Genomic DNA, 27,093 nt, shown 5'->3' with positions numbered 1-27,093 from the left:
GTAGCAAATGAGCCACAGGCCTAAACTCTACGATACAGAATATGACAAAGTTACAGTAAAGAAATTGGCAGTGTCACATCCTGTTCTGTTGAAAACAAACTCTGTATAAAAATGTGGCCTCTGAATTAGCTGCTTTGCCACAGTTGAATGTGTTTTGATTTATCATGAGATATGGTATTTATCTAATTGGCTGTTGAGGAAATTAGTCAATTTCTTCATCCACATCATGTTTCGCAAAAGAAATATTTTGGATTTTGAATAAAATTATGGCCCTCATTGCTTTTCATGGGCACTTTATCTGTACTGAATAGCTATGTGTCAATCATCAATATTTCATCACTCAGATGTCAAACTTGTGCATGTTAACAAATATATTAAGAAAAACATAATCTTATGTGCAAGTCAGTATATTACAATCCGGACATGGGACAGCTATTCTCAACCTGGCAAGCAAACTAATCACGCTCTAGATTTACTCATGCTCAAAGGCTTACCCTTCCTAGAGAATCATCATCTTCATCATATTGGCCTCCCTGCCTTGGTGGTAGCTCTTCTGCATAAGAGGGCTCATATGCATACCCATAAGGATATGTTACCTCTTCATCATGCTCATCTACACATTCATCCTCTGGCTCAAGAACAAGGGGTAAATCAATTTCCTCACTTCCCCAGGATACAGGACATGGGCTATCTTGGCTGTCATCTTCTGACTTTTCTGTTATTTTGGATGTGACCAATAAATAGTCATAGGCTGGAGTGTTTGGTAAAGATGGGAATTCTTCAACATGGTAAAGAGTCTCAGGACCGAAAATGCCTTCTGATCGTAATTCTGGTTCAGGTACATCTAAAAATGTTTGCTGACAATCAAAGAACTCATTATCTGACTCTAAACTATCTGACTGGACAGGCCTTGGCTTGGCTTTTTTCAGATCAATATCCATCAGACTTCCATCTGGAGAGTGAGATATCTCAAATGATGTAGGAGCCAAAGTAATTTCCATGGGACATATTCCACCAGCAACTAAATCTGAGTCATCAGTACTAAGTGCAGGTACTGGTTCCTCGAATTCAGAAACTACGTGGTGAAAAGTCTCAAATTGGTGGTTCTCATTGGATAATTGTGAATTGGTAGTCAGCTCTTGGTTAGAACATAATTTACTAAAAATAGTTGTCACAGAACCCAGATCAGTGGGTAGCACCCTACTGCCTACAAAAGGTATTCTCACAGAACTTGACACCACATCACTGCAATCAGAGGAGGGAGCACTTGAAATAGACAAATTAGGAGTTACTGTCCTGTGAGATTGTTGGTGATTGAAATGGAAAGGAGTCATATGTATTTCACATAATCCAGATGATTCCTTTGGCTGTTCAAGTGAATGCTTGAGGGATATCACAGGACGTACATTTTCCAGATCGGCACTAACAACTGTTCTTCCCTCAGGTATATAGTGTAGTGACTTTGGGTCACTTACACCTGCTTGTATGTTACCTTCACTGGTCAAGGACAACCCAATTGCATTTTGTTCTAAAATGGTCGCACTGGTGCTTTGGTTTTGGATTTGTGAGGAGTCTTCCTCACTGACCCTGATATTTTTATTTTTTATTTCTCTACTCTGATTTTTCAACCGAATATCCTTTTCTGAAACGATATCCTGCAGAGCCTAAAAGGGAGGATGAGCATGAAATCAGACACATACTTTTCTACACTATTTGTATCAGATTCATGCAGACATATGGACTTTCATTATAATTGCACTGTTGTTGGATGGATTGTATGGAACATCAAGTCAATCAATCACACAAGACACAAGACCTGCTTTACAAGTAAGAATATATTGACAATTAACCATGCATAACTTATAATATATAAGATATTATAAGATATAAACAGGTTTGAAAGGTCTCAGGACATGTTAGATGGCATACAGTTCCTAATGGTCATTCTGGGTTTATTTGTTAGTGGATCAAAAAGAATCACAAAGATTTTTCTGTCATGAAAGAAACATTGTTTCATACACTGCAACCGAATAATGATTGCATGCTACTGTATGCTGCTTACCCTTGTTTTGAATTCCTGCTGGCCTATTTCAGAGGTAGAGCTGTCATATCTTGCTTCATGACTCTGCTTGTGTTGAAGCACCAAATCCTGTTTAGCTACGTTAATTCTCTGAGGATCTTCTTGGATTCTTAACATATTTCTACCATCTCCGTCATCTGCAATGGTTTTTATTACTTTGTTGATCACTGGAGGGAGTGACTCTCCGGGTTTGCTAATCATTTCCTTTTGTTCTGGCTCAGAGAGAAACTGGTTGTCTGGCATGGAGTCATTACACTGTGTTTGAGATGTTACTGACTCAGGGGATTCTGGGCGACAATCAATATCAAATATCAGAGAGTCAGGTGTAATTGGTGCATTGGGTTCAAATTCTCTCAGTGCTTCAGGGGATGGAAATCTATATATAGACTCAAAGGAAAATGTGGGGGGTGACAATGATCTTGAACTGCATTCTGACAATTCATAAACAGGTGATGCTGGTCTTTGTTTAGTCTCCAGCAAAACCGATGCATATTCTGAAGACAATATATCAGACATTATTGGTGATATGTGTGTTAAATTTGTGACTGACAGCTGAACATTATGATCTGATGGAAGTGGTGAATGTGCTGAGAATTCGGGTATAGGAGAGTCTGGGGAAAGTCTTTGGAATTCATTTACAGAAGACACAGATTCTGGGGAAGGGGGTCGACCTTTATACTGAGAAATCAATGTATAAGGTAATAAAGACGTATGCTCAGGAATAGGTGAATCAGGGCTGAAAGGTCTGAATTCATTTTCAGATCTAATAGACTCTGGTGATGAAGCTCTTAGGTCATTTGAAATGACCAGACATTCATGCCCCTCTGGTGTATAACAAGTAATAGAATCTGCAGAGTTTTCTTCAGGAAATTCAAAAGATTCCTTATTGTATTTCATTGTCTGTTTTAAGGATAAAGCTGAGAATGCTTTTTGATTTTCCAAAACAGGAACAGTCAAGATCTTTTGGGATTGCATGTGATTTTGAGAAAATTCATGAGTAAGAGCTGGTATTTTATAAACACCTTCATTACTGATGCCATTAGACTCATCCTTTTTGCAAGTCTGAACAATTTCCATTCTACAGCCAATATATTCAAACACACCTGTTTTGGAACTGAACATTTCACCTTTGTAATGTGGGTCATGTATGTGAGATATAAGATTCAAAGGAATAGTTCTGTATACAAGTTTGTATTCAGGCACCATTTTGATGGTCTCTTGAAACTGAGGATGTGATGTAGCTGAGCCAGGAGATAGTGGCCTATTTTCATCTGCTGATACTACTGAATCAGGTGAAGCTATTCTATAATCATAAAGCACAGGATTGAAAACATTAAACTCATCATCTTCATCTGAATGCACAGATTCAGGAAAGGATGAGCCATGTCCTGTTACTGACACTAATTCAACCAACATTGTTGAGTACTGTGGTATCGGTGAATCAGGAGACAGTGGCCTATGTGCGCTAATTGAATCTGGTGAAGATCCTCTAATCTCTGATGCTGAGATTCTAGACTGTGGTGACATATTAAATAATTCATATTCTATTGAATTAGAACATATTGATTCAGGTGAGCATGATCTATATCCAGAAACTGGCAAAGTACTCTCAAGGAAAGATGGTCTATATGCTTGGATAGGTGAATCAGGTGATAATCGTGTTTCCTCATCTATTGATGCCTTTGAGTCAGGAGATGATGGCCTATAATAGGAATCTTCGATGCTGAGGATGTTAACTTCATAGTCTATATCTGAAGCCATGGACTCAGGAGGGGATGATCTATGTCCTGTTACTAAAACTAAATCAGCAAACATTGTTGAGTACTGTGGTACTGGTGAATCTAGAGACAGTGGTTTACATGATTCTGGTGAGGCTCCTCTAAAGTGTGATGCTACAATCAAAGATTCATGTGACATAGGCCTATACTCTGAGATGGTGTCTGGGCTAAGAGGTTTATATTCAAATTCTGACTGAAAAGAGCCAGGTGACACTGGCCTTTGCTCAACAATAAACAAGTCTCCTGAAAATGTTTCATTTTCTACTGAAATTGAACCTGCTGATTCAGGTGAGCATGATCTATACCCAAAAACTGGAAAACTACCCTCAGGAAATGAGCTAAACTGCTGTATAGGTGAATCAGGTGACAATGGCCTGTTTTCATCTATTGATTTCATGGAATCAGGTGACGATGCCCTAGACACTGTCAGCGTAAGAACATGTAACTCATAATCATCATAATCTTCCTCATAATTGTTATATAAAGCCATAGCTTCAGGAGAGAACAGTCTATGTCCTATTACTGGCATTAACTCATAGAACAATTCTGAGTACTGTGGTACTGGTGAATCTGGAGACAGTGGTCCACATGCACTAAATGAATCTGGTGAAGATTCTCTAACATATGAAGCAGTGATCATAGATTCAGGTGACATAGGTCTGTACTCTGGGATGGAGTCAGGACTAAGGGGTCTAGCTTCAAATTCTGATTGAAATGAGTCGGGTGATTCTAGCCTTTGCTCAGCAGTAAACAGGTCTCCAGGTAATGATTCATTTTCTATTGAATTAGAATATATTGAATCAGGTGAACATGACCTATACCCAAAACCTGTAAGTATACATTGAGGAGATCCAAAATCAGGTACGGGTGAATCTTGGGGTATGTGCTCATTATGAACTAATGATTCTAAAGATTCAGGTGAGGCCCTAAAATCAGAAGTCATGAAATTCAAAATATTTGACTCACAATCTGAACCTGATGCCAAAGACTCAAGTGATGAAGATCTATATCCTGTAATTGGAACTACTCCACAGAACATTGCTGAGTACTGTGGTATTGGGGAATCTGGAGGCAGTGGTCTACATGCACATAGTGAATCTGGTGAAGATCCTCTGATATCAGATTGTAATATCGCTGACTCAGGTGACATAGCTCTGTATCTGAGTATAGAGTCTGATTTGACTGAACTATCTATAAATGAATCAGTTAAGACTAACCTCTGGTCAACTCCTGGAAACAATGCATATTGTATAGAATTAGAATCAACCGATTCTGGTGAACACGATCTAAATCCAGAAATTGGCAGAGCACACTCAGAGAAAGATGGTATGAATGCTTGGATAGGGGAGTCAGGCGATAATCGTGTGTTCTCATCTACTGATGCTATTGAGTCAGGTAATGAATGTCTATCATCGGAATGTGCAGCACTGTAAACATTAAGCTCATAATCTTCATCTGACCCCATAGATTCTGAAGAGGGTAATCTATATCCTGTTACTGTCTCTAACTCAGCCAACATTGTTGAATACTGTGGTATTGGTGATTCTGGAGACAGTTGTCTACTTGAGTTAACTGAATCTAGCGAGACTCTTCTCATATTCAATACTGACATTACATACTCTGGTGACACATGCTTTGTTTCATATTCTATTGAATTAGAGCATATTGATTCAAGTGAACATGATCTATATCCAGGACCTGGAAGAGTACTCTCAAAGAAATATGGTCTAAATTCTTGGATAGGTGAGTCAGGTGATAATCGTGTGTTCTCATCTATTGAACCCATTGAGTCAGGAGATGATGGTCTAAGATCAGAATCTGTAAAACTGAGAAAGTTAACCACATAATCTTTATCTGAAGCCATAGACTCAGGAGAGGATGATCTACATCCTGTAACTAATGGTAAATCAACCAACATTGTTGAGTATTGTGGTATTGGCGAATCAGGAGACAGTGGTCTATATGCACTAATTGAATCTGGTGAAGATCCTCTAATGTCTGATGCTAAGTTCATAGATGCAGGTGACATAGGTCTGTACTCAGGGATGGAGTCAGTGCTAAGGGGTCTAGCTTCAAATTCTGATTGAAATGACTCGGGTGACTCTGGTCTTTGTTCAGTGACAAACAGTCTGTCATCAAATGTTTCATTTTCTATTGAATTAGAACACAATGATTCGGGTGAACATGATTTATACCCAGAAACTGGCAAACTACCCTCAGTAAAGAATGGTCTAAACTGCTGTATAGGTGAATCAGGTGACAATGGTCTGTTTTCATCTGTTGATAAATCAGGTGATGATGCTCTAGATACTGTCTGAGTAACAGCATTTAACTCATAATCATCTTCATCAGAATTAATATCTGAAGCCATAGACACAGGAGAGGATAATCTATGTTCGATTATTGGCATTAAATCACAGAATAAACCTGAGTATTGTGGTATTGGTGAATCTGGAGACAGTAGTCTGCATGCACTAAATGAATCTGGTGAAGATCCTCTAATGTCTGATGCTAAGTTCATAGATTCAGGTGACATAGGTCTGTACTCAGGGATGGAATTAGAACACAACGATTCGGGAGAACATGATCTATACCCAGAAACTGGCAAACTACCCTCAGTAAAGAATGGTCTAAACTGCTGTATAGGTGAATCAGGTGACAATGGTCTGTTTCCATCTGGTGATTTCATTGAATCAGGTGAAGATGCTCTAGATACTGTCTGAGTAACAGAACGTAACTCATAATCATCTTCATCTTCATCATAATTATCATCCGAAGCCATAGACACAGGAGAGGACAATCTATGTTCTATTATTGGCATTAACTCACAGAACAAATCTGAGTACTGTGGTATTGGTGAATCTGGAGACAGTAGTCTGCATGCATCAAATGAATCTGGTGAAGATCCTCTAATGTCTGATGCTAAGTTCATAGATTCAGGTGACATAGGTCTGTACTCAGGGATGGAGTCAGTGCTAAGGGGTCTAGCTTCAAATTCTGATTGAAATGACTCAGGTGACTCTGGTCTTTGTTCAGTGACAAACAGTCTGTCATCAAATGTTTCATTTTCTATTGAATTAGAACACAATGATTCGGGTGAACATGATTTATACCCAGAAACCGGCAAACTACCCTCAGTAAAGAATGGTCTAAACTGCTGTATAGGTGAATCAGGTGACAACGGTCTGTTTTCATCTGTTGATAAATCAGGTGATGATGCTCTAGATACTGTCTGAGTAACAGCATTTAACTCATAATCATCTTCATCAGAATTAATATCTGAAGCCATAGACACAGGAGAGGATAATCTATGTTCGATTATTGGCATTAAATCACAGAATAAACCTGAGTATTGTGGTATTGGTGAATCTGGAGACAGTAGTCTGCATGCACTAAATGAATCTGGTGAAGATCCTCTAATGTCTGATGCTAAGTTCATAGATTCAGGTGACATAGGTCTGTACTCAGGGATGGAATTAGAACACAACGATTCGGGAGAACATGATCTATACCCAGAAACTGGCAAACTACCTTCAGTAAAGAATGGTCTAAACTGCTGTATAGGTGAATCAGGTGACAATGGTCTGTTTTCATCTGTTGATTTCATTGAATCAGGTGAAGATGCTCTAGATACTGTCTGAGTAACAGAACGTAACTCATAATCATCTTCATCTTCATCATAATTATCATCTGAAGCCATAGACACAGGAGAGGACAACCTGTGTTCTATTATTGGCATTAACTCACAGAACAAATCTGAGTACTGTGGTACTGGGGAATCTGGAGACAGTAGTCTGCATGCATCAAATGAATCTGGTGAAGATCCTCTAATGTCTGATGCTAAGTTCATAGATTCAGGTGACATAGGTCTGTACTCAGGGATGGAGTCAGTGCTAAGGGGTCTAGCTTCAAATTCTGATTGAAATGACTCAGGTGACTCTGGTCTTTGTTCAGTGACAAACAGTCTGTCATCAAATGTTTCATGTTCTATTGAATTAGAACACAATGATTCAGGAGAACATGACCTATACCCAGAAACTGGCAAACTACCCTCAGTAAAGAATGGTCTAAACTGCTGTATAGGTGAATCAGGTGACAACGGTCTGTTTTCATCTGTTGATAAATCAGGTGATGATGCTCTAGATACTGTCTGAGTAACAGCATTTAACTCATAATCATCTTCATCAGAATTAATATCTGAAGTCATAGACACAGGAGAGGATAATCTATGTTCGATTATTGGCATTAAATCACAGAATAAACCAGAGTATTGTGGTATTGGTGAATCTGGAGACAGTAGTCTGCATGCACTAAATGAATCTGGTGAAGATCCTCTAATGTCTGATGCTAAGTTCATAGATTCAGGTGACATAGGTCTGTACTCAGGGATGGAATTAGAACACAACGATTCGGGAGAACATGATCTATACCCAGAAACTGGCAAACTACCTTCAGTAAAGAATGGTCTAAACTGCTGTATAGGTGAATCAGGTGACAATGGTCTGTTTTCATCTGTTGATTTCATTGAATCAGGTGAAGATGCTCTAGATACTGTCTGAGTAACAGAACGTAACTCATAATCATCTTCATCTTCATCATAATTATCATCTGAAGCCATAGACACAGGAGAGGACAACCTGTGTTCTATTATTGGCATTAACTCACAGAACAAATCTGAGTACTGTGGTACTGGGGAATCTGGAGACAGTAGTCTGCATGCATCAAATGAATCTGGTGAAGATCCTCTAATGTCTGATGCTAAGTTCATAGATGCAGGTGACATAGGTCTGTACTCAGGGATGGAGTCAGTGCTAAGGGGTCTAGCTTCAAATTCTGATTGAAATGACTCAGGTGACTCTGGTCTTTGTTCAGTGACAAACAGTCTGTCATCAAATGTTTCATGTTCTATTGAATTAGAACACAATGATTCAGGAGAACATGACCTATACCCAGAAACTGGCAAACTACCCTCAGTAAAGAATGGTCTAAACTGCTGTATAGGTGAATCAGGTGACAACGGTCTGTTTTCATCTGTTGATAAATCAGGTGATGATGCTCTAGATACTGTCTGAGTAACAGCATTTAACTCATAATCATCTTCATCAGAATTAATATCTGAAGTCATAGACACAGGAGAGGATAATCTATGTTCGATTATTGGCATTAAATCACAGAATAAACCAGAGTATTGTGGTATTGGTGAATCTGGAGACAGTAGTCTGCATGCACTAAATGAATCTGGTGAAGATTCTCTAATGTCTGATGCTAAGTTCATAGATTCAGGTGACATAGGTCTGTACTCAGGGATGGAGTCAGTGCTAAGGGGTCTAGCTTCAAATTCTGATTGAAATGACTCAGGTGACTCTGGTCTTTGTGCAACAATAAACATGTCTTTTGGAAATGTTTCAAGTTCTACTGAATTGGAACATGCCGATTCAGGTGAACATGATCTATACCCAAAACCTGAAAATCCCTGCTCGGGAAGCAAAGATCTAAAATCTGGTATAGGAGAATCAGGGGGTAAGCACTCATTGGCAACTGACGATGCTACGGACATAGGTGAGGTCCTATAATCAGAATTTATGGAACTCAAAATGTTTAAGTCATAATCTGTACTTGATGCTAAAGATTCAAGCGAGGATGATCTAGATCTTGTGACTGGTACTAGTTTAAAGTACATTTCTGAGTACTGTGGTATTGGTGAATCTGGAGATAGTGGTCTACGTGGACTAAATGAATCTGGCGAAGATTGTTTTATGTCTAATGCTAAGATCATAGATTCAGGTGACATAGGTCTGTACTCTGGGATGGAGTCAGGGCTAAGGGGTCTAGCTTCAAATTCTGATTGAAATGAATTATTTGACTCTGTCTTTTGCTCGATGACAAAAAGTCCCATATCAACTGATTCATTTTCATTTGAATTAGACCATATTGGTTTGGGCAAACTGTATCCAGAAACTGACAAACCACTTTCAGGAAAAAATGGTCTTAACTGTTGTATAGGGGAATCAGGTGATAATGGTGTATTCTTATCTGTTTTCACACTGTAGTCAAAATGAGTTGTGTTAGGGCCTTTGTACTGGGGATCATGTACTTTACTAATAAGATGATGCGATTTTCTCTTAGTAGCTGCAACTTCACTTACCTTGGTCAACATTGTTACATTGTAGAATGGGTTTTGGGTATGCCCTATTACACTAGGCTTAGCTTCTAACAAGCTAGTTGTTTTTGCTTGTTGATTAGACCCAGAATCACATGAGTCAGTGGTTAAGTTTTGAATATTTTCAGTCAATTTACAGTCAATGGGCCTACAAAGCCTATATGTCAAAGTAGATTCTAGCTGTTCAGGTAACTGGGCATTCCTTTTTACTTGTGTTACATTTTTCGATAATTTTTTTATCTTTCGACATTTTTTTTCATTTACCTTAGCAGATAATTGTAAACTCTGTGATGTTGTGATATTTTCAAAGGTATATACACTGGATGTTAATTCTTTTTCAAATTCCATGTGTGCTGTGTGTTTGCTTACAGCTTTAGTAGAATCAGGGATACTTAGTGATGATGTTGAATCTGGAAAAGATTGCTGATTTTCTAACAGTGGTGTGGGTGAGACCAACTTGTGCACTCTGTCTGAAAGATCTGACTCAAGTGATTCAGAGTGATATCCTAAAGATGTAGTAGTCACTGTACAATTTGGTAATGAAAAGCTTGGTAATGTGGATTCAGGTGAAAGAGGTATGTGTTCATTTACAGATGACAGTGATTCAGGTGATAAAGGTTGACACTCCTCTGAAAATACTATAGGTGAATTCAACTCATTTTCATTGTCTGAAAATCTACATTCTTTTATAGATGTGATTTCATATAGATTTTGAACAAAGCTAGGTAGCGGTAAATCAGGGGAAAGGCATTTACATTCATTGACTGATGCTGCCGATTCAGGAGATAATGGTCGATCTTCAAACAACCATTCTGACAGTTCATAACCTAAATCTGAAACTGCAGATTGAGGCGATGACGATATAGATCCCTTCACTTGTTTAAAATAGTCATATACTTCTGGTGTAAAGCTTTGTATTGGTGAATCACAAGAAAGTGACATATACTCATTCAACGATTCTGTTGATCCAGGTCCAGATGCTCTATCCACACAGATATCAGAAGTCCAAGAGCATTGCTCAGAGTCCTGGGGAATCTCAGGAGATAAGTCTCTGTCTAACTTGTCAGTGGTAAAGGACCCAGGAGGAAAAGATTCATTTGATTCAGGTGTAAATGATCTACATTCAATCCATGAACCTGGTGAAACCGGTCTATATATTTCATCACTATCCATTAAAAAAGATTTTTGTGAACTTAATTCCGTGTTTGACGCATGCATTTCAAAAAAGCACAACTGATTTGAAATCCTAGGTGTGTCTACCTGCATAGGTGCTGTGTATTCACACTCTGGTGAATGTGGTCTAAAATCAGGTATAGGAGAATCAGGATATAGTTTCTGTTCAGTACTTGATGCCACAGATTCACCTGAACAGGCTCTGTATGTATCTATCAGCACACATGAATCTAGTGAGCCTGATCTGTACTCATATGAAATAGGTGAGTCTGGTGGTAATGAAACAGTAGATTGAGGTGATAAGGATCTATATTCGCGCATACATAATTCCAAGTCAGTGTCATATTCAAATACAGAAACTGGTGATGATGATCTATGCTCAGTTGGTGAAATCAATTCAGCTTGCAGAAAAGATCTATAGTCTGAAACTGGTATAGAGAGGACACTGGATTCATAATGGGAATTTGTTTCACTTGACTCAGGTATGTCTACTTCAAATTCAGTAGTGAAGTAGTGAAATTCTGGCTCATCCATGATAGGATTTGATAAAGTATTTGTCTGCCCAGTTGCTGAGACAAGTGACATCTGAGTGAGTGTAGAGTCATCACTTGCTACAATTTCACCCTCATGCCTAGTTAACAGCTGTTTGGGGGGTGAACTACAAACTGTCTTAAAGATTTGCAGGTCCTTCTTGGAAATATTTGTGCTGGTTGTTTCTAAGGACGGAATAGCAGATTTTTTATTTACTTCTGAAGACAACTCAAAAGTAACTTGATCAATATTTAAGGCCTCTGCTGCATCTAATTTATTCACAGTGAAGCGCTCATATTCAGTTGGTTTAAAACTCTCTGTAACTATGTTAAAATCTTTGCCAAGAGTCTTTGCCTCAACATAATCTTCACCAAAGAGGGCTGTGTAGAATTTAGCAGAAATCTCCTCAACATGTTGCTTCATGTACTCCTCACTTGGCCTTTGGTTACTTGGCAGTTCACACATAGATTTTGCCTTGGCTTCAGGGATCGGTATTTCCGTCTCACAATGTAGATTTTCTGTTTCTGATAAAGTTTGTGTTTTGTTTGATGGTTGCAAGAATGGAAATGATGTTGGAGATGAATAATGGGAAGTATAATCCACAGGTCCTTGATTAAGCTCCACAGCAATCTCACTGAAATCTGCCTCACTATGCTCTGATTCCAACAAGGTCTCTTCAAAATCTGTCATTATTATTTCTTTTTGTTTTTGTTTGCAGTCCCTGGGTAATTCAGTAGATGTAATGATCTCACAAATATATTTACTAACAGGGATGTGCTCAGACTGACCCCCAGCTGCTCCCAACTCTTGCAGAGCCTCATCATATGTGGGATTTAACTGCTGAGATGGAATTTTTGATATTTGTCTAGAAACAGCTTGCTCTTTGTTTACTGGTCCATATTTTGAAGACTGGAGCCTCCATGGTGTAGTTTTGTACAGGGTAAAGAAAGGACTTACTTTTTTTACTGTGCCAGGGAACTGTTGTCTTAGACCAATCATCTCAAAACCAGACAGTGTTGGGCCTGCAGCAACCCTGTAAATAAATATAATGTATGTTAAAAATAATGTAGTGTAAAACTACTGGTTTGATGATTTTTTATTTTTTTTTGACTCACTCTTCAGTTTTATCTATCTGCAGCAGTGGCTTCTCTTTCTGGGTATCATTGAGTGAAGATACACTAGAAGAGAGATCTTCAGCAGATACTAAAGGTGGCTGAAGTCCATACTTTGGCATTTTTGAAGTGTGCTCTGTGTGGCGGACTGGTCTAGGGCTATCGATGTCCTCATTAAGAGCTGAGAATCCTGGAGGATATAACACTTATAATTCTTGAATTAAAATTAAAGTTAGTGACATGTAAAGACATTGTGAACTTCAAGCTGAACAACAGATCCTCATCTTAACTTGGGGTTACAACGGCAATTTTTTTGGGTCAGTCCTATCTTCTCTTTCTTTAAATTATATATAAAAATTTCTCATTTCCCAAAGTAGATGTAAATTTTTACCTTCACTATTGTCCAGTGAGATAGACTGCTCTATTTCTGCATAGGTGTGCGATGAGTGGTCCTGAATGGACTGTATGATCTTTGTTTCAATGAGATGTACAATGTCCATACGATTAATCTTTTTCAGCTTCGAGATCAAAATGCTTTCTGTGGAGAATAGAAAAAAATCATCACATTAAATATGCACTTTGTTTATGTTCTAATTGTCAAATTTGAAATTTAAGCAAAATAATTCATTACAAAATCCATTTTTATGACATACAGTGTAATTTAACAATGTCTCATGTAAAAGTCTAACCTGTAGCATTTGTCCCCTCTCTTTTTGTCCATAGTCTTATAAGTGCATGACTTTGGTCTTGTAATGAGTTTGGATTCTTCACTCTTATCTGATTGACCTGCTCTTCATCAAATTCAAGTTCACGAGCCAGCTCTAGATGTACAATAAATAAGATACCAATGTTTGAAAAAAACAAATATTATTTCTGGAATTTTAAAAGGGAGTGAAAGCTGACATGTCAGAATTATGTTTGAATTGTACATAGAGTATTTATTAATAAAAAATCCATCCTTCTGTGTGCTCATATCACCTGAAACCTTACTGAAAGCAAGTAGCAAATCCATCAGAGCGTATATATAATGTATGATTTTAAAAATGTTCTATATGTACAACAGATATGGGTGTTGTATTGATCTTTAAACCATGAATCGTTCTGTCAATGTTCCTGTGATATCACCAAACACTCATGCTGCTTTTACCTGTCCAGCTGAAACCAAGATGATCAGCCATTACAGCCAATCGTCCTTCCTTCCTGTCAAGCTCATCCTGTGGATCCACTGCAAATGCCATAGTCAAGACACATAAAATGGCATCACCAAAATACACATTAAAAAACTAAGAAAAATGGTCCTATTTTCAGAAGCAGCCATAAAAAAGATCATTTCCATCACTAATGTACATAAAAAATATCAATGAAATACAGGTAGGTGACAAATGAAAAGGCAAAATAGTGTTAATCCACTGCAAGCTGCCAAAATTGCTTTGATATGACTTGACACAAGTGTCTGGAACTGTATTGGAGGCATGGAGAAGCACTTTTCCAAAGGATAAGTGCTTATTTGGTGCTTTGATGATGGTTTAACACATTTTCTCTCATCCCATCCCACTCTTCACTCTAACGGTTACTTTTTGACCAAAGTAGGAATCGACCATGTCAGCAGAATATCTCCTACAGAATATCAGAGCTACCAATGTTCCTTTAATTTAATTCCTTTAATGTCACCCATCTGTATATAATCACTGGCTTTCTCTTGCCTTTAAATTTCTTTTACTAATTGTTTTAAATTTGTTTGAATTATGTTTGAATTAGCTAGTTTAGCTGTTCTTATTTAGGCTTTCCTGAACATATTTTAAACTTGACACATTCTCTACTTTGTACTATGAACTATAGTGCACTGAACTAGTTTCCATGAAGAACATTGGAATTTACCAGTAAACCTATGGAGTAAAGAATAAAAGCAATCATTACATATGTGTATTCATAAATGTATAGATGTATGGCAGCAGCCATTTCAGCATGCTGTGAAGATTAACGTTTTAAGACAAATAGCAATAAAAATCAAATTAATCAAATCATTTTTGACAATACTCTAACACATACAAGGAAGGGAGACAGACACAAACACAATTCAAACGTCACAAAAGCACCAGAAAGAGTTAAAGCTTTAGCTACAAGACAGAGAGGCAGCACCTTCATTGCTAATGTGCTGAGGCAGATGAGAGAGAGAATGGGCCCCTTATGATGGGGGTACCTTGACTTTGGACTTGGGCTTTATCAGCAGGGATTCTTTCCATCTGCGTCTCAACAGGGTCGTCCCATCGAGGCCTAATGACCAATGGGTCCTCAGGAAGAGGCATCTGCATATCAGGGAAAGGCTCATTTTCTATTACTGAGACATCTATGGTGCTGCTTTCATCATCCGAAATGGCAGCAGCCTCCTCTTTCTCTTTTTCAGCTTGGGCCAACCTCTCCACTAGTTTAGCTGCCTCATCACTAATCTCCTCAAAAAAATCAGTAGGCTTCTTGCACCTCTCAGATGGCTGCTCTTTTTTGCCAGTTGTTGTAGTTTGAGTTGGTTGTCCAGGCTTTCCCCTGACAGGTAGCTTGGATGGTAATGTCTTATATTTGTTCGGCAATTCAGTACCTGTTGGATGACCCTGGTCCTTTTTTGCTGGTTTCTTTGTAGAATCACTTTCACAGTAGCTCTTGGCTTTGATAGACCTTGTCACTCTTGAGCTTACAGAGGGACCTGTGTCTGTCTCAGATTTTCTCCGTGTTTCAGGTTTTACAGGCAATTTAGTCTTCTTCTCTTTAGGAGATTTTACAGATAAATCATGTTCTGTCTCTGATTTGTTGGAAATAGCTTTTATAGGGATTCTTGATTTTGGCTTCTCCTCCTCCTTAGAGAAGGATGTCTTTTTCTGAGCTGATGCAGTATTACCTTTAGAATCGGGCTTTGTTTTTGATATCATTTTGGAAGTTTGTGATCTTTTTTCAGGGGCTTTAGGTAATTCTATTACTGAATGTTCATCCTCTGGGGAGGAATCTGAGGACTCTTGGTCCTGCTGGGAATAAACTGACCTGGTTACTGTTGATACTGCTGTCTGGACATTGGTTATGATTCCATCATTGGTTAAGATGGAAGTGTCTGTAGTACCAAGATCAGTCCCTGACAAACTTTCTTCAGGTAACCTGTCTGTTTTTATTTCTACAGCCTCTTTTGCAATGTTGTTTTTACTTGTTTGGGGTGAAACAGAAACAGCTAAATTAATTGGTATAGTAGGCTGTGGGACATTTGATTTAGAAGCTATACCAGATTGATCATTCTCAGGTGTGGAGTGAAGTGATATGTCTGTAGCCTCTTCTAAATATTCCTTAACATCTTCTGGTTTATTCTGCAGAGTGAGGTTTATAGCAATCTCTTGTTCTGCACCAGGTTCTTCCATAGCCTCCTCTATAAGTGCCTCTTCAATTGGTTGCTCTCCTATTTGAAAATAAGCAAAGCCTTCTTCCTCGTATCCCCTTTTGGTCATGTCTATTGCTCCACTTCTAGTCATTTCAAATAGTTTACCCTCTTGAAAAAGGAACGGGTTTTGTTCACTTGTTGGCGTGCCTTCCTCAGTGGGCGTCCTTCCCGGTGTCGTGTCTGGAGTTGCAGCTTGGGACTGTCGATCTACTGCCAGACCTAAAATCTTTTGTTCCTCTTCTTTGACTCTTGCTGCAAAGGCATCATCATCTTCCCGCAAATCATTCCAGTTGTCTGCCATAGTTTTTGCAGTTACCCCTCTAGACTTTGTTTTAGGAAGTTCTTCATCTAATTCATCTTCTTCAATGTCATCATAAATACATATTTCTGGTTTAAACGTTTCCCTAGCTTGCACCATAATACTAGACAAAGTATCTGTTTCTGTCCTTAAACTATCCCTGCTTAAACCTATATCAGATATCCCTGTAGGCCTTATGTTATCACCCTCAACATTATATGTTATATGACTTTCTAATGGACTGGGTGATTTTCTATACGCTTCCTGGTAGTCTGATAAATCGTTCTGCTTTCCACCCTTATCATCATACTTGCTTTCCCATGACCTCTTCTGGCTTTCCTCTTTCAGTTCCAGATTTTCAATATTGACCATCCCTTCTTTGCTTAACAATTGTTTGTTGGTCTGTTCTAACACTTTAATATTAAGTGTCTGCATTTCATTTTGTAGCGTGGTCTGATGATCTTTTGCTGTATGTGTTTCTGAGACAGACGGAGGTCCCTCTATTGCTGATTCATCTGTTGAAGCTGCAGTGTGGGCCATGTCCTCAGATGTTTGAGGGATCTCATGCACACCTGCTGGAAAAGGAGAGGGAGGTTGTACTTTAATATTTGGTTCATTAGATTGTGCTACCTCTGACCATTGTTTTGTCTCAGTAGGCCCAAGGCCATCCACTGAGTCTGTTTCAACTTTGAATTCAGGTCCAATCAATCTGATGCTTTCATTTCCTCTTTCAGACTCATTCATGGTCTGAGAGAAGATTTCTTTGCTATAGCCCTTTCTGTCTTTTTCATCTTGCTCCATCTCATCAAATGTTTTTATTTTGGCAGCCATTTTAAACATCTCTTCCTCAGGGTTGAATTTCCTCTGGGTCATGACACACTTTAACACATCTCCCTCTGCATCCTCAGGTATGACGGATGGAAATAGGAACATGGAATGGACCATAGGGTCTTGGGTTTTGGGATTGAGCTCATAACTTACCTCTTCAAAACTTGGGGTGTCAGGGGGAAAAGAACTCTTACCCGAACTCTTCAGTTGAGATGTCTGTTCACAACTGTCACCGTCGACACTATCCTCCTGGTCTCTGGGGAGTCTATGCAATTTTTCTGAGGGTAAAGGAGTTTTGGAGGATGTCTGCTGCCCTGCAGTCACACTGGGTTGCTCTACTGAAGGCAAGGTCAAGATGTTTTTTTGTTCTATAGGGCTGCTTTCTAGAGAGTCACAGCATGGGGAGTCTTTAGTTGGACTAGGTTCAATTGAGTCTGGGGATTTATGGGAGGAGTTGTCTTCCATAAGGGGGCTACCTTCTAATGAGTCCTTATGACTAATAGTTATAGAATCATCAGCTACTGGACTAATGGTCTCTGAATCTTGATGTCTAAGAGGCAGTACTAAACCACTATAACCCTGTGTATCAGCTCTTGTAGCCAAGTAGTCAGTTGAGGTTGACAGTTGTTGACCATCTGATGGCTCTTCATCACTCAAAAAACTGTCTATTGTTTCAGAACCCCTTTTCATTAGTTTTCGAGATTTTGTTGGTTTTGATGATGTCAAAAGAATGTCCTCATCAACAGAGAATTTTTCATCAACAAATTTAACAGTTTTGCTTTGAGAAGCAGACACAGACTCACTTTTTATACAATAATCCAATGCATTTTTCACAGACACGTATCCAAGAGTTGTTGTAGATGCCTGATCATCAGCTGTCTTTGCACCAGTGGAAGAGTTGTTAGATAGTGTACTTGTCTCATTTTTGGCTGTAACTGTTTCAACTTTTGAGAGCTTTCCATCAATATATTGACTTGGCTGTTTGGGTGATGATGAAAGGCTTTCGGGACTTGTATCCAGAGTTTCTGCCATACCTTCATGTTTGTCACTGTCCTCTGAGCTCATGTGGACTTCATCTTCACCTACGCTGGCACAAGGGGAAACAACTGTCCTTTCAATTTTGTGACTGTCCGAGCTTTCATTAAGCATATCCAGGCCACTATGAAGTTGAGTTAAGGACTCATTTTCCTTAGACAAATCTTGGGGTTTTGATGCGGCCAGATCTTTCTGGGCTGAAGGCTCTACTGATTGTAAGGCAGAAGTAACTTCATCTTGCACTGTTAGCATTTTTAGTTCTTGGCACTGAACACTGTCTTCTGGTTTTGGTCTTACACTGGAACTTACGTCCTGAGAATGTCCTATCTCCGTGCTAATCTTAAATTCTTTAATTTTCTCTGGGTCAACACATTTTTTAGTTTCAAGTGACACTTTTTGTCCAAGTGAAGAAGTTTGAGATGCGGACTGTCTGGACAGAGTTTCATTTATTTGAACTGTTTTTGTGTGCTTTAGTCCAGAACTTGCTTTATGTTCAAAAAGTCCAGACTTTCCCTTCGAAGGGTCTTGTCCTGTCTGAAAAGCCTTCATGAGTTCTTTTACTGACATAGTCTCTTCTAGTCTCTCTGACTCATTTTTTGGTGTTTTGGTGGGAGCTTGTGTTTTTTTAGAGGTTGGTGTTTTTTGATCTTTAATAACAGGAGATGACTTTTTTCCTGAAGACCCATGAGAGGGTTTGCTGCCAGTCTGCTTGCGGCCTTTTTGTTCTTCCTCCACCTTCTTTTGAAGAGCTTTAACTTTGTCTTTAATTGAGCCAATTGGTGTTTCTTCAACTACTGGAGATACAGGCGATTTTTTTTCGTTTGAGGGAGCATGTAAGAGGCCATCATCTCGCTGTGTTTTTTCTGTTCTCTCACTAACAGAACCAGTTTTTGAAGTAGGCACATTGTATTCATTACTCTGTCCATGAGGCCCTTTTCTTCTAATGGGCTTTTTCACTTCAGTGACATGTGTTTTATTATCTTTCAGTACAGATGGTACAATTTTTTTGCCACCTTTGCGCAAAACAATTTCTGTGAACTTTTCCTGTGCCACACTCTCCTGCACTTTCGCTCCAGATGTCACATGTGCATCCAGAAAGTACTCTTTATGGTCTCTATCTACACCCTTTTGTGACTGACGGCTACCTCGAATGTCCTTAAGAAGTGCCTCTTGGGTCTCAAAAGCTGCCATCATTTTAGCCTCCTCAATTTCACAATCTGAAAGAAGCACCCACTCCTCATCCTTTCTATATGGATGACCTCCTGCTTTTGCTGAATCTTCAACAACTTCATCTTCATATGTCCCACTCCTTAGAATTTCATTAACTTTCTCCAAATCCTCCTTTACCTTTTCCATTATTTCAAAAGGCTCCCCTGACACCTCCTCCACCCCTTTCACTAGACTACCCCCATGCATAGAATTTGACTTCTCAGATGTATCAGTGGTCAGAATGGCAGTCATTTTGATCAGATCTTGTTTCATCTCTGAAACCTCAGAGAGTAAATCTGGGCTGGCTAGGGCAGTAGAACCTCGAATCAAGTGACTTTTCAGGATGGATGCCTCTGTAGAATTTTCAGTATCTTCATCATCTTCCGTTTACAAGGAGGACATTTAAGGAGCAAATTAAACAAAAAATTTAAATTAAAGGGAACAGAGATTTGAAAAAAGAGATCAGGTTTGGATTGGCATAAAGTTTTAAGGAACAAAACAGGATATAAAGGCTACATGGACAGACAACAGACTTACAGGGATGAATAACAACTGCAAAGCAAATGACAGCCAAATCTTACAGACCTTAGGGGAATAAGTAGGAAATAACTTGTTTATCTGATGTCCAAAAGCACATTCACACAAAGATACCAATTTAAATAAATAAATATGAATAAATAAATATAAATGAATAAACTGATGCAAACAGAGGACAAACAGAGATAAACAGTTGTTTAAAAAGACTCAAAAATGAACTTAGATTTTCCAGAGAAATTAATTATAGTAAATGAGAGAAATAAACAATGTGCTATTTTTCAAAAGAAAGCCAGTGATATAACACTAGGTTTTTTATATAATTTTTTTTTCCAGGAATAATGTGATGGAAGTATTGCTTCTTATGTATGTGAATTAGTCACATACACATTATGCTTAAATAACAACCTAATAAAAATAATAAAAATAAACAGATAAACTATAAATAGATATAACAATGCAGAAGGTAATGAACAATCTGTCAAACTTAAATATGGGCATACTGTTTGCACCCATTCTGAACAACACACACACACACACTTAATGCAAGTCAAGTTATTTCCATGCAAAGCTTATTAACTTCTAATAGGTAAGTATTTAGTAGGCTTATAACACTCATAGCCTAGTTATGTATTTGTTTATCCTTACTGCACAAAATGTGGTAAGTAATCAATTTAATGAAAGAGAGCAGATCCTTTAATCAATGTATTTAAATGGGTGTAAATAAATCCCATGTTAATTCAAGATTATGTCTAATGTGTACATATATGCATACTAATTACTAACTACTTTATTATATACTAATTTGATGTTACTTTGATAGATATAGTTTAGGCCAAATGTTTAAATGTCCTGTGACTAAAGATATTTCAACTCAATTTTTCACAACTCCATACATTTCATGTTATCATGCATTTCCTGGGTTTACTTTAATTCCATAAGAGGTCAAAATAATTTGATCTTTAATTGGCTATATGAGATTTTCTGTGTCAAATTTCTCCATTTATTTCTCCATTTATTTTTAGTTTACTAAAAAAGGTTTAGTTTTCCAAAATAGTTTTAACCTTCGGGGTAATGGTTCTGAGATTTTTCATAATTCTCCTTCCTAATGATGCAATCTCTTATCTAGAGCATGGCAATCTAGGACTCTCTTAATAGTGGATGTACATATTTTGGTGCCTGATGCCCACAACACCTTTTTAGTGCCTTTATTGTTTTCTTGGTGTTCAGTTGAACTTTTACCTGAACAACACAGTGACTGTGAACTTAAGAATTTTATATTTGCATTATTTGTATTACAGATGCTCATGGAACCTTCAGTTGTTGAGAAACTGGACTTGTGAAAGTCCACAGTTTAGCAGTCTTGGCTGTATCGCTTTGATTATTCTTGCTTATCAAGTGCAAAAAGTCTCTCAATAAGCCAAAAGGGAAAATCAAGAATCAAGAAAATCAAGGTTCTAAAATCAAGTTATATCAATTAATGGAATCTGCCAGACTGTTAAAAAAGACAGTCAACTTGCTAAACTTGTAAACTTTTGATTCTGAAATTCTGACAATATGTAATTTCAGTAGAGTTGTGAAAGACTGGTATTGATTTTCTTTAATCTAGGTGTTTGGATGCATTTGAATGCATTGGATGCATTGTAGAACTATACTATATAATACTATATATATATATATATATATATATATATATATATATATATATATATATATATATATATATATATATATATATATATATATATATATATATATATATATGATTGTACATAAGGGATTCTAAACATGGGGAAAGAGGAAACTACTTTGCTTTGCAGTTTGTTATAATATTCGATGATGCATGGAAAGATATTTAATAACACAAACATCACATTATGAATTAAACTTTATGTTGTATGTTTATACAGATCTTTTTTTTTATTTGCTCTCTGTAATGCCCAAGCATCGATGGAACCAGGGATGTGGGAAGGTTTTTTACACTGGGGGTAAATGTACAGTATGTATATTATAATGCACTCATTACTGTTCTTGTAACAGCTAATTCACAGGAACTTATATGACAGGTGGTCCAGAGAACCAAAGCCTAATAATAAAAATATTAAATAACCAAAAAAGTACACTCATTGATGTAATGTAAATTTCATTTTAAAGTTTCCTGACACAGGAGTTCCTTTTATCACTTATGTACATGTAATGTTTATCACAGTATAGCAGCTATATACAGTCAGTCCCTCAACACCCTCTCCTTTTTTCTCTCTTGATATCATTCTGAACAAAACATCCTACTTTGTTACTGAGAAAACAAAAATTGCAAATTCCTCTGTACTGTAGTCTCACAGATGTAAATTTAACTATGAGCAACTGCCTTTCAAATTAATAAATTAAGAACTGAAATCATAGACAAATGTCTTAGAAGTTACAAGGGGAATATTATTTGAAAGATTATTATTTAAAAACTCAAAGAACTCAATAATAAAGTTTAGATAGCATATTGCTTTATTTGCTTATTGAATTATTAGAATTAATTTGGAATTTTCATTTAAAGGAATCCTGCAAGAGACGGACTTCCCACATCCTTGGAAGGAACATAATGGAAAATGAGCAAAAGCTTACAGTAAGTTATGACAAGCTAAACGTGGGATAAATTGGATGCTGTGCAACAGCTCATTACTGTTTTTATATTTGCTAAATTATAACAGCCATATTAAGCCGCACATTCTTTAGTAGTTAATCTCTATGTGAGTTGGTTAAAAACAAACATGTTTAGTGCATGACAGATTAAAACTAGAAAAGGGAAATGTCTTACATCTTCCAAGTGTTCGGCTAGTCTGCAAAGATAAGCAAGTAAAATAACTGTAATTAGTTGTAAACTACTGACTGGATAGAAACATCAGTAAAGGAGAATAGAAACATCCATGTTGCTGTTAGGGTTGGCAAAATAAACAGGGAGGCATAATGGGCAAAGCAAAAAAATAAAAAAATAAAATAAAAACACACATTTGTCACTGTGTTTACATTGATAGCTCAGTTGTATCACCGAGCTGCCACTGTTGTGTTATTGAGCATGACCATTAATCCCTAAATTTCTTTGTGGTATCCTTTCTCAATTATAAGTGGCTTTAGACAAAAGCTTCAAATAAATGGGTAAAATGCATATGTAAATTACATGTGGTAGTGTGGCTTTGATTTAAAGCTCCAGTGATCTATATATGCTCCATTTTAAAAAAGTAGAATGATCTGATGATAATAACTACACAGTTTAAAAATATACTTGAGGGAAAGCTAATTAAATATATTCAGTTTAAAATAAATTAAAATAATTGAAAATAAATAAAAACAAACTAACTGACTAAATAAATAAATATACATTTTACAAGAGGAAAATGGTCTAAAATAATGTTTTACAGAGGAAATTGAACATCCAAAAGTGTGGATGTTAAGGGAATAGAGGAAAAATTTCTCCACAGTTACCTCCTCATCAGGCTCTTGGTCTGAATCTGATTCCTTTGATGAGCAAGAAGCAGTGAAAGAGGAGAGAGAGAGAGAGAGAGAGAGAAAGAGAGAGAGAGAGAGAGAGAGAGAGAGAGAGAGAGAGAGATTGACAGGGTGACAGGGGACAGGATAGAAAGAAGGATAAAGAGAGACCAAGCAAAGCAGTTACCATAGCAACAGAACTGTTGAGTCAGACTTTGAGGTGTAATATAAGAGGAGGTATGTGTGGAGGATATATACAGCCTAAGCTTATATACAAACTAAGATACATTAGATAATTATAATGAAAATAATGTTAATGAAATTCTAAATGTGAAACAAAATATAGACTTATATACCATACCTGTGCATGATGTTATAATTGCATAAAATTCTGTCAGTATGTCTCCATTGTGTTAATTTCAGTTATACTATTCTAAATCATTGTAAATCATTTCTAAATCATTGTGTGCAGTGGCTATTACAAAAGAAATCCCAATGAATCCCAATGAAATCAATAGAAATAGTGATGTGAAATCATAAATTTTATAATACATTCATTCAATAAATGTAAAACAAAATGCGGAAGCCAGAAAGTATTCAGATCAGATTTGTTGGGGTGCCGGGTGGGTTTTGGGTTTCTATTCAGTATCATCACCATGCATGCTCTCTCTCATAAAGAGAGTGGTAGTTAAATTACCTTAGCATACATTGGTAGATTAATATTTAGGTTGCATATGGCATCGTGGGCCAAACTCCTATATGATCTCGGTTCTTTCATGAAGGACAATCGACCACAAGGCTCCTGAGTGTTATCTCGTATCTAAAAGATTTCCAACAAATAACAAACATTTTAGCAACAAAAGTGTTACATGTAACAAAGTAGTTTTTTAACTTGTGTCTACAAGGAAGTAAATGCTTTCAAAAGAAATACATACAGCATGAAAATGTTAGGGAGCTTACCTTTATGAAGAGGGCAAGTCGGTTTTCCTTGAAGGCAAAAAAGCTGAAGATATGGTGTTGGCCACTCTTGGTGAGGGGGACTAAATTTCCAAAGCAGTCGGCATAGATGGGTTTTCCTTCTAAAACCTTCAGTGGAACATCACAAAAATAATACCATTAATATTTAGCAATTATTATACCGCCTTTTATATCCTAGTATTATTTCTTAAACAAAAAAAAAGACAATTTTACCAGTGTTGCTAAAACAACAAAATTAATTTTTATTATTATTCTTTTTTTTAATAATGACTATTAGTTTATATTTCAGCTGAATTGACAGATAATTAATAAATATGTATTTTTAAAAGATGGTGAGTGCTACAACATACAACCAAAGCTTTTAAAAATGAGGCAAAAATTCTCTCTAAAATCATTTAGATAAATTGTGAATTTCCAACAGCGGCTAAAAAGTGATCTATTTGTCTATCTGTCTACAGTACTGTATATGTTTGTCTGTCTAGTTAGTAAACCTAGACATAGAGAGTTTCACCTTAATATCATAATGTTGTGTACAAACCTGATACATATCTCACTGAGAACACATGAACACATACAGTATATTAGCTTGGTTAACAATTTAGTAAATAACATTTCATGTCACCAAGTTGTTACTTTTGAGCACACTAACTTCTACTTTACCTCTACATCCCGACTTCGAGCCACCTCTGTGAAGTTCTCCTGCTGCTCCAGAGTTTTATCTATCTTATCATCAGTCATGCAGAAACAGCGAAGGCGTGCCTCAATTGGGTCATGGGTTTTGGCAAAGATGACAAATTTTGCCATGTACGGCACACAGATTATCTCCCGATACACCTGTGTGGCAAAGTTGACTGACTCGTGGGCTTGTCGACAATCTATTAGCCAGAATCTAAATAGTAAAAAAACAGTTAAAAAGTTAAACTTTTTTTAAATGTTAACTAAAAAGTTAAAAAACACAATAAGTGCATTATTTGTCTTGATTAAATATGATATTTAACACTGAATTATATTAAATATAATTAAACAAAACTACCAATCAGAACCTACCTTGCAGAGACATTTGTGGTGAATGAAACACAGTCATTGATAAAAGTTAAAGGTGTGGTTCCAGTAATATCCTCCCACTGAGCTGGTGTTGTTCCACCTGGTTAAACAAAAAGAATTGGAGAAAACTCTGAACTGAATTCTTAATCACAGGCCCTTCTTTTTTTCACAATTTCCATAAAACCTGATAGATAAAGTAACCATTAAAAATGGCAACATATTTTTCTTTTGTTTTAGAATAAAATCTGTTATCCTTCATGTTCTGTTCAGTGTTTAGCCATGGATAATGGATATCCTGTTGACACAGGGCATGTCACTTTTAAAGCAATGAAAGTCAAAAAAAACATTTATCACACAAAAGTCATACACAATCATATATATCTAAATTATATACAAAAACAGACACTGACAAGCTCTTTGTATATTTGAGGATCCCCCATGACTGGAGATGTTTATGAGGTCATGTGTCACAAGTGCTTTACTATAAATATGCTTTTTAACTTATAAAATTTCTTAGAGAAATGTAAAATTGATTTGAGTGTTCGTTTGTATATACAATTTTGTGCTCTCACCCGTGATACTGCATAGCAAGCGGAGTGTTGGTGTATCTCCTCCAAAGCCATTGTATATAGGGTCAGTTGAAGTTTTGGGGACAGGAATGGTCATAGTAATGGGTTTATGGAACTTCCGCCTACGGGGCTCCAGGGTGACTATAGGACTAAATGTAGCCTTGTTCCCCAAGAACTTTCTTACCAGATCTACATTCACAGGCTGAGTCTAATCAACAGAAAGAGGAAAAGAAAATTCCAGGACATTTGTTGTAAAATGCAGTGGAATTACAGTTGAATAAAGAGAGTACTTTCAATTTCCAAAAAGGAAACAAATAAAGCAATAATTACTGAAATACTGAAAAGTAAAATACCACTACTTAAAAAAAGGAATGTAAAAATGAACTGCAATACCTGTAATCCAACTCGAATACGTTTTGTAAGTGCCCCTTCTGGGAAGACAGCCTGGACTTGTGGTACCACTGTGCTGCTCAAAATCCCACCCTCTGGACCAATCAAATTACTGTCCTGTTTGATCCGTGAGACTACTGCAAAGTATTGTGGGAAGTCCCGGGTGATTATGCGGCAAATACGCTTCCTCTCCAGCTCTTCGGGAGGGTCCAGATCTGATGATACAGGACAGTACCGTTAAATTATTGTGGGAAATGGAATAAAAAAAAAATGTAAATCTCGCCAACATGGGAATGCATGGGAAGCCTCTCCTAATATTTTTGTTGAACATATGACGTTTTCAGAGACGAAACTTTTTGTCTCTAGCTCAAGAGGGAGATCCAACACCAGGGTTTAGAAATAGGGGATAAAATGGAGCATTAGGAAAATAAACCTTATATAGCTTATGACAAAAATGTAACTAGCTTGTGCCCTTGTTAGCT

At 37.2% G+C, this 27,093-nt stretch overlaps 1 protein-coding gene across 21 annotated transcripts in view; it reads right to left on the bottom strand.

The window, feature by feature from the left end:
• Nucleotides 1-27,093, bottom strand: part of ank2b (ankyrin 2b, neuronal) — a 130,614-nt gene that overhangs the window by 7,539 nt on the left and 95,982 nt on the right. For 13 of the 21 annotated variants that reach the window (XM_060874219.1, XM_060874220.1, XM_060874213.1 and 10 more), the window contains 14 exons: nucleotides 26,615-26,826; nucleotides 26,225-26,429; nucleotides 25,656-25,752; nucleotides 25,269-25,497; nucleotides 24,591-24,716; nucleotides 24,328-24,450; nucleotides 23,628-23,660; nucleotides 22,963-22,984; nucleotides 15,035-19,999; nucleotides 13,982-14,059; nucleotides 13,524-13,655; nucleotides 13,226-13,372; nucleotides 12,838-13,024; nucleotides 12,680-12,755 (listed from right to left, as the gene is read on the bottom strand). In XM_060874219.1, the coding sequence (XP_060730202.1) occupies nucleotides 12,680-12,755; nucleotides 12,838-13,024; nucleotides 13,226-13,372; nucleotides 13,524-13,655; nucleotides 13,982-14,059; nucleotides 15,035-19,999; nucleotides 22,963-22,984; nucleotides 23,628-23,660; nucleotides 24,328-24,450; nucleotides 24,591-24,716; nucleotides 25,269-25,497; nucleotides 25,656-25,752; nucleotides 26,225-26,429; nucleotides 26,615-26,826 (6,632 nt within the window). The other 8 variants (XM_060874228.1, XM_060874229.1, XM_060874212.1 and 5 more) reach the window with 6 other exon arrangements.

This window comes from Tachysurus vachellii, chromosome 7 (assembly GCF_030014155.1).
Source record: "Tachysurus vachellii isolate PV-2020 chromosome 7, HZAU_Pvac_v1, whole genome shotgun sequence".
Lineage (NCBI taxonomy): Eukaryota > Metazoa > Chordata > Actinopteri > Siluriformes > Bagridae > Tachysurus > Tachysurus vachellii.
The sequence above is the reverse complement of the archived record's forward strand: the minus strand, read 5'-3'. Positions and strand labels throughout refer to the sequence as shown.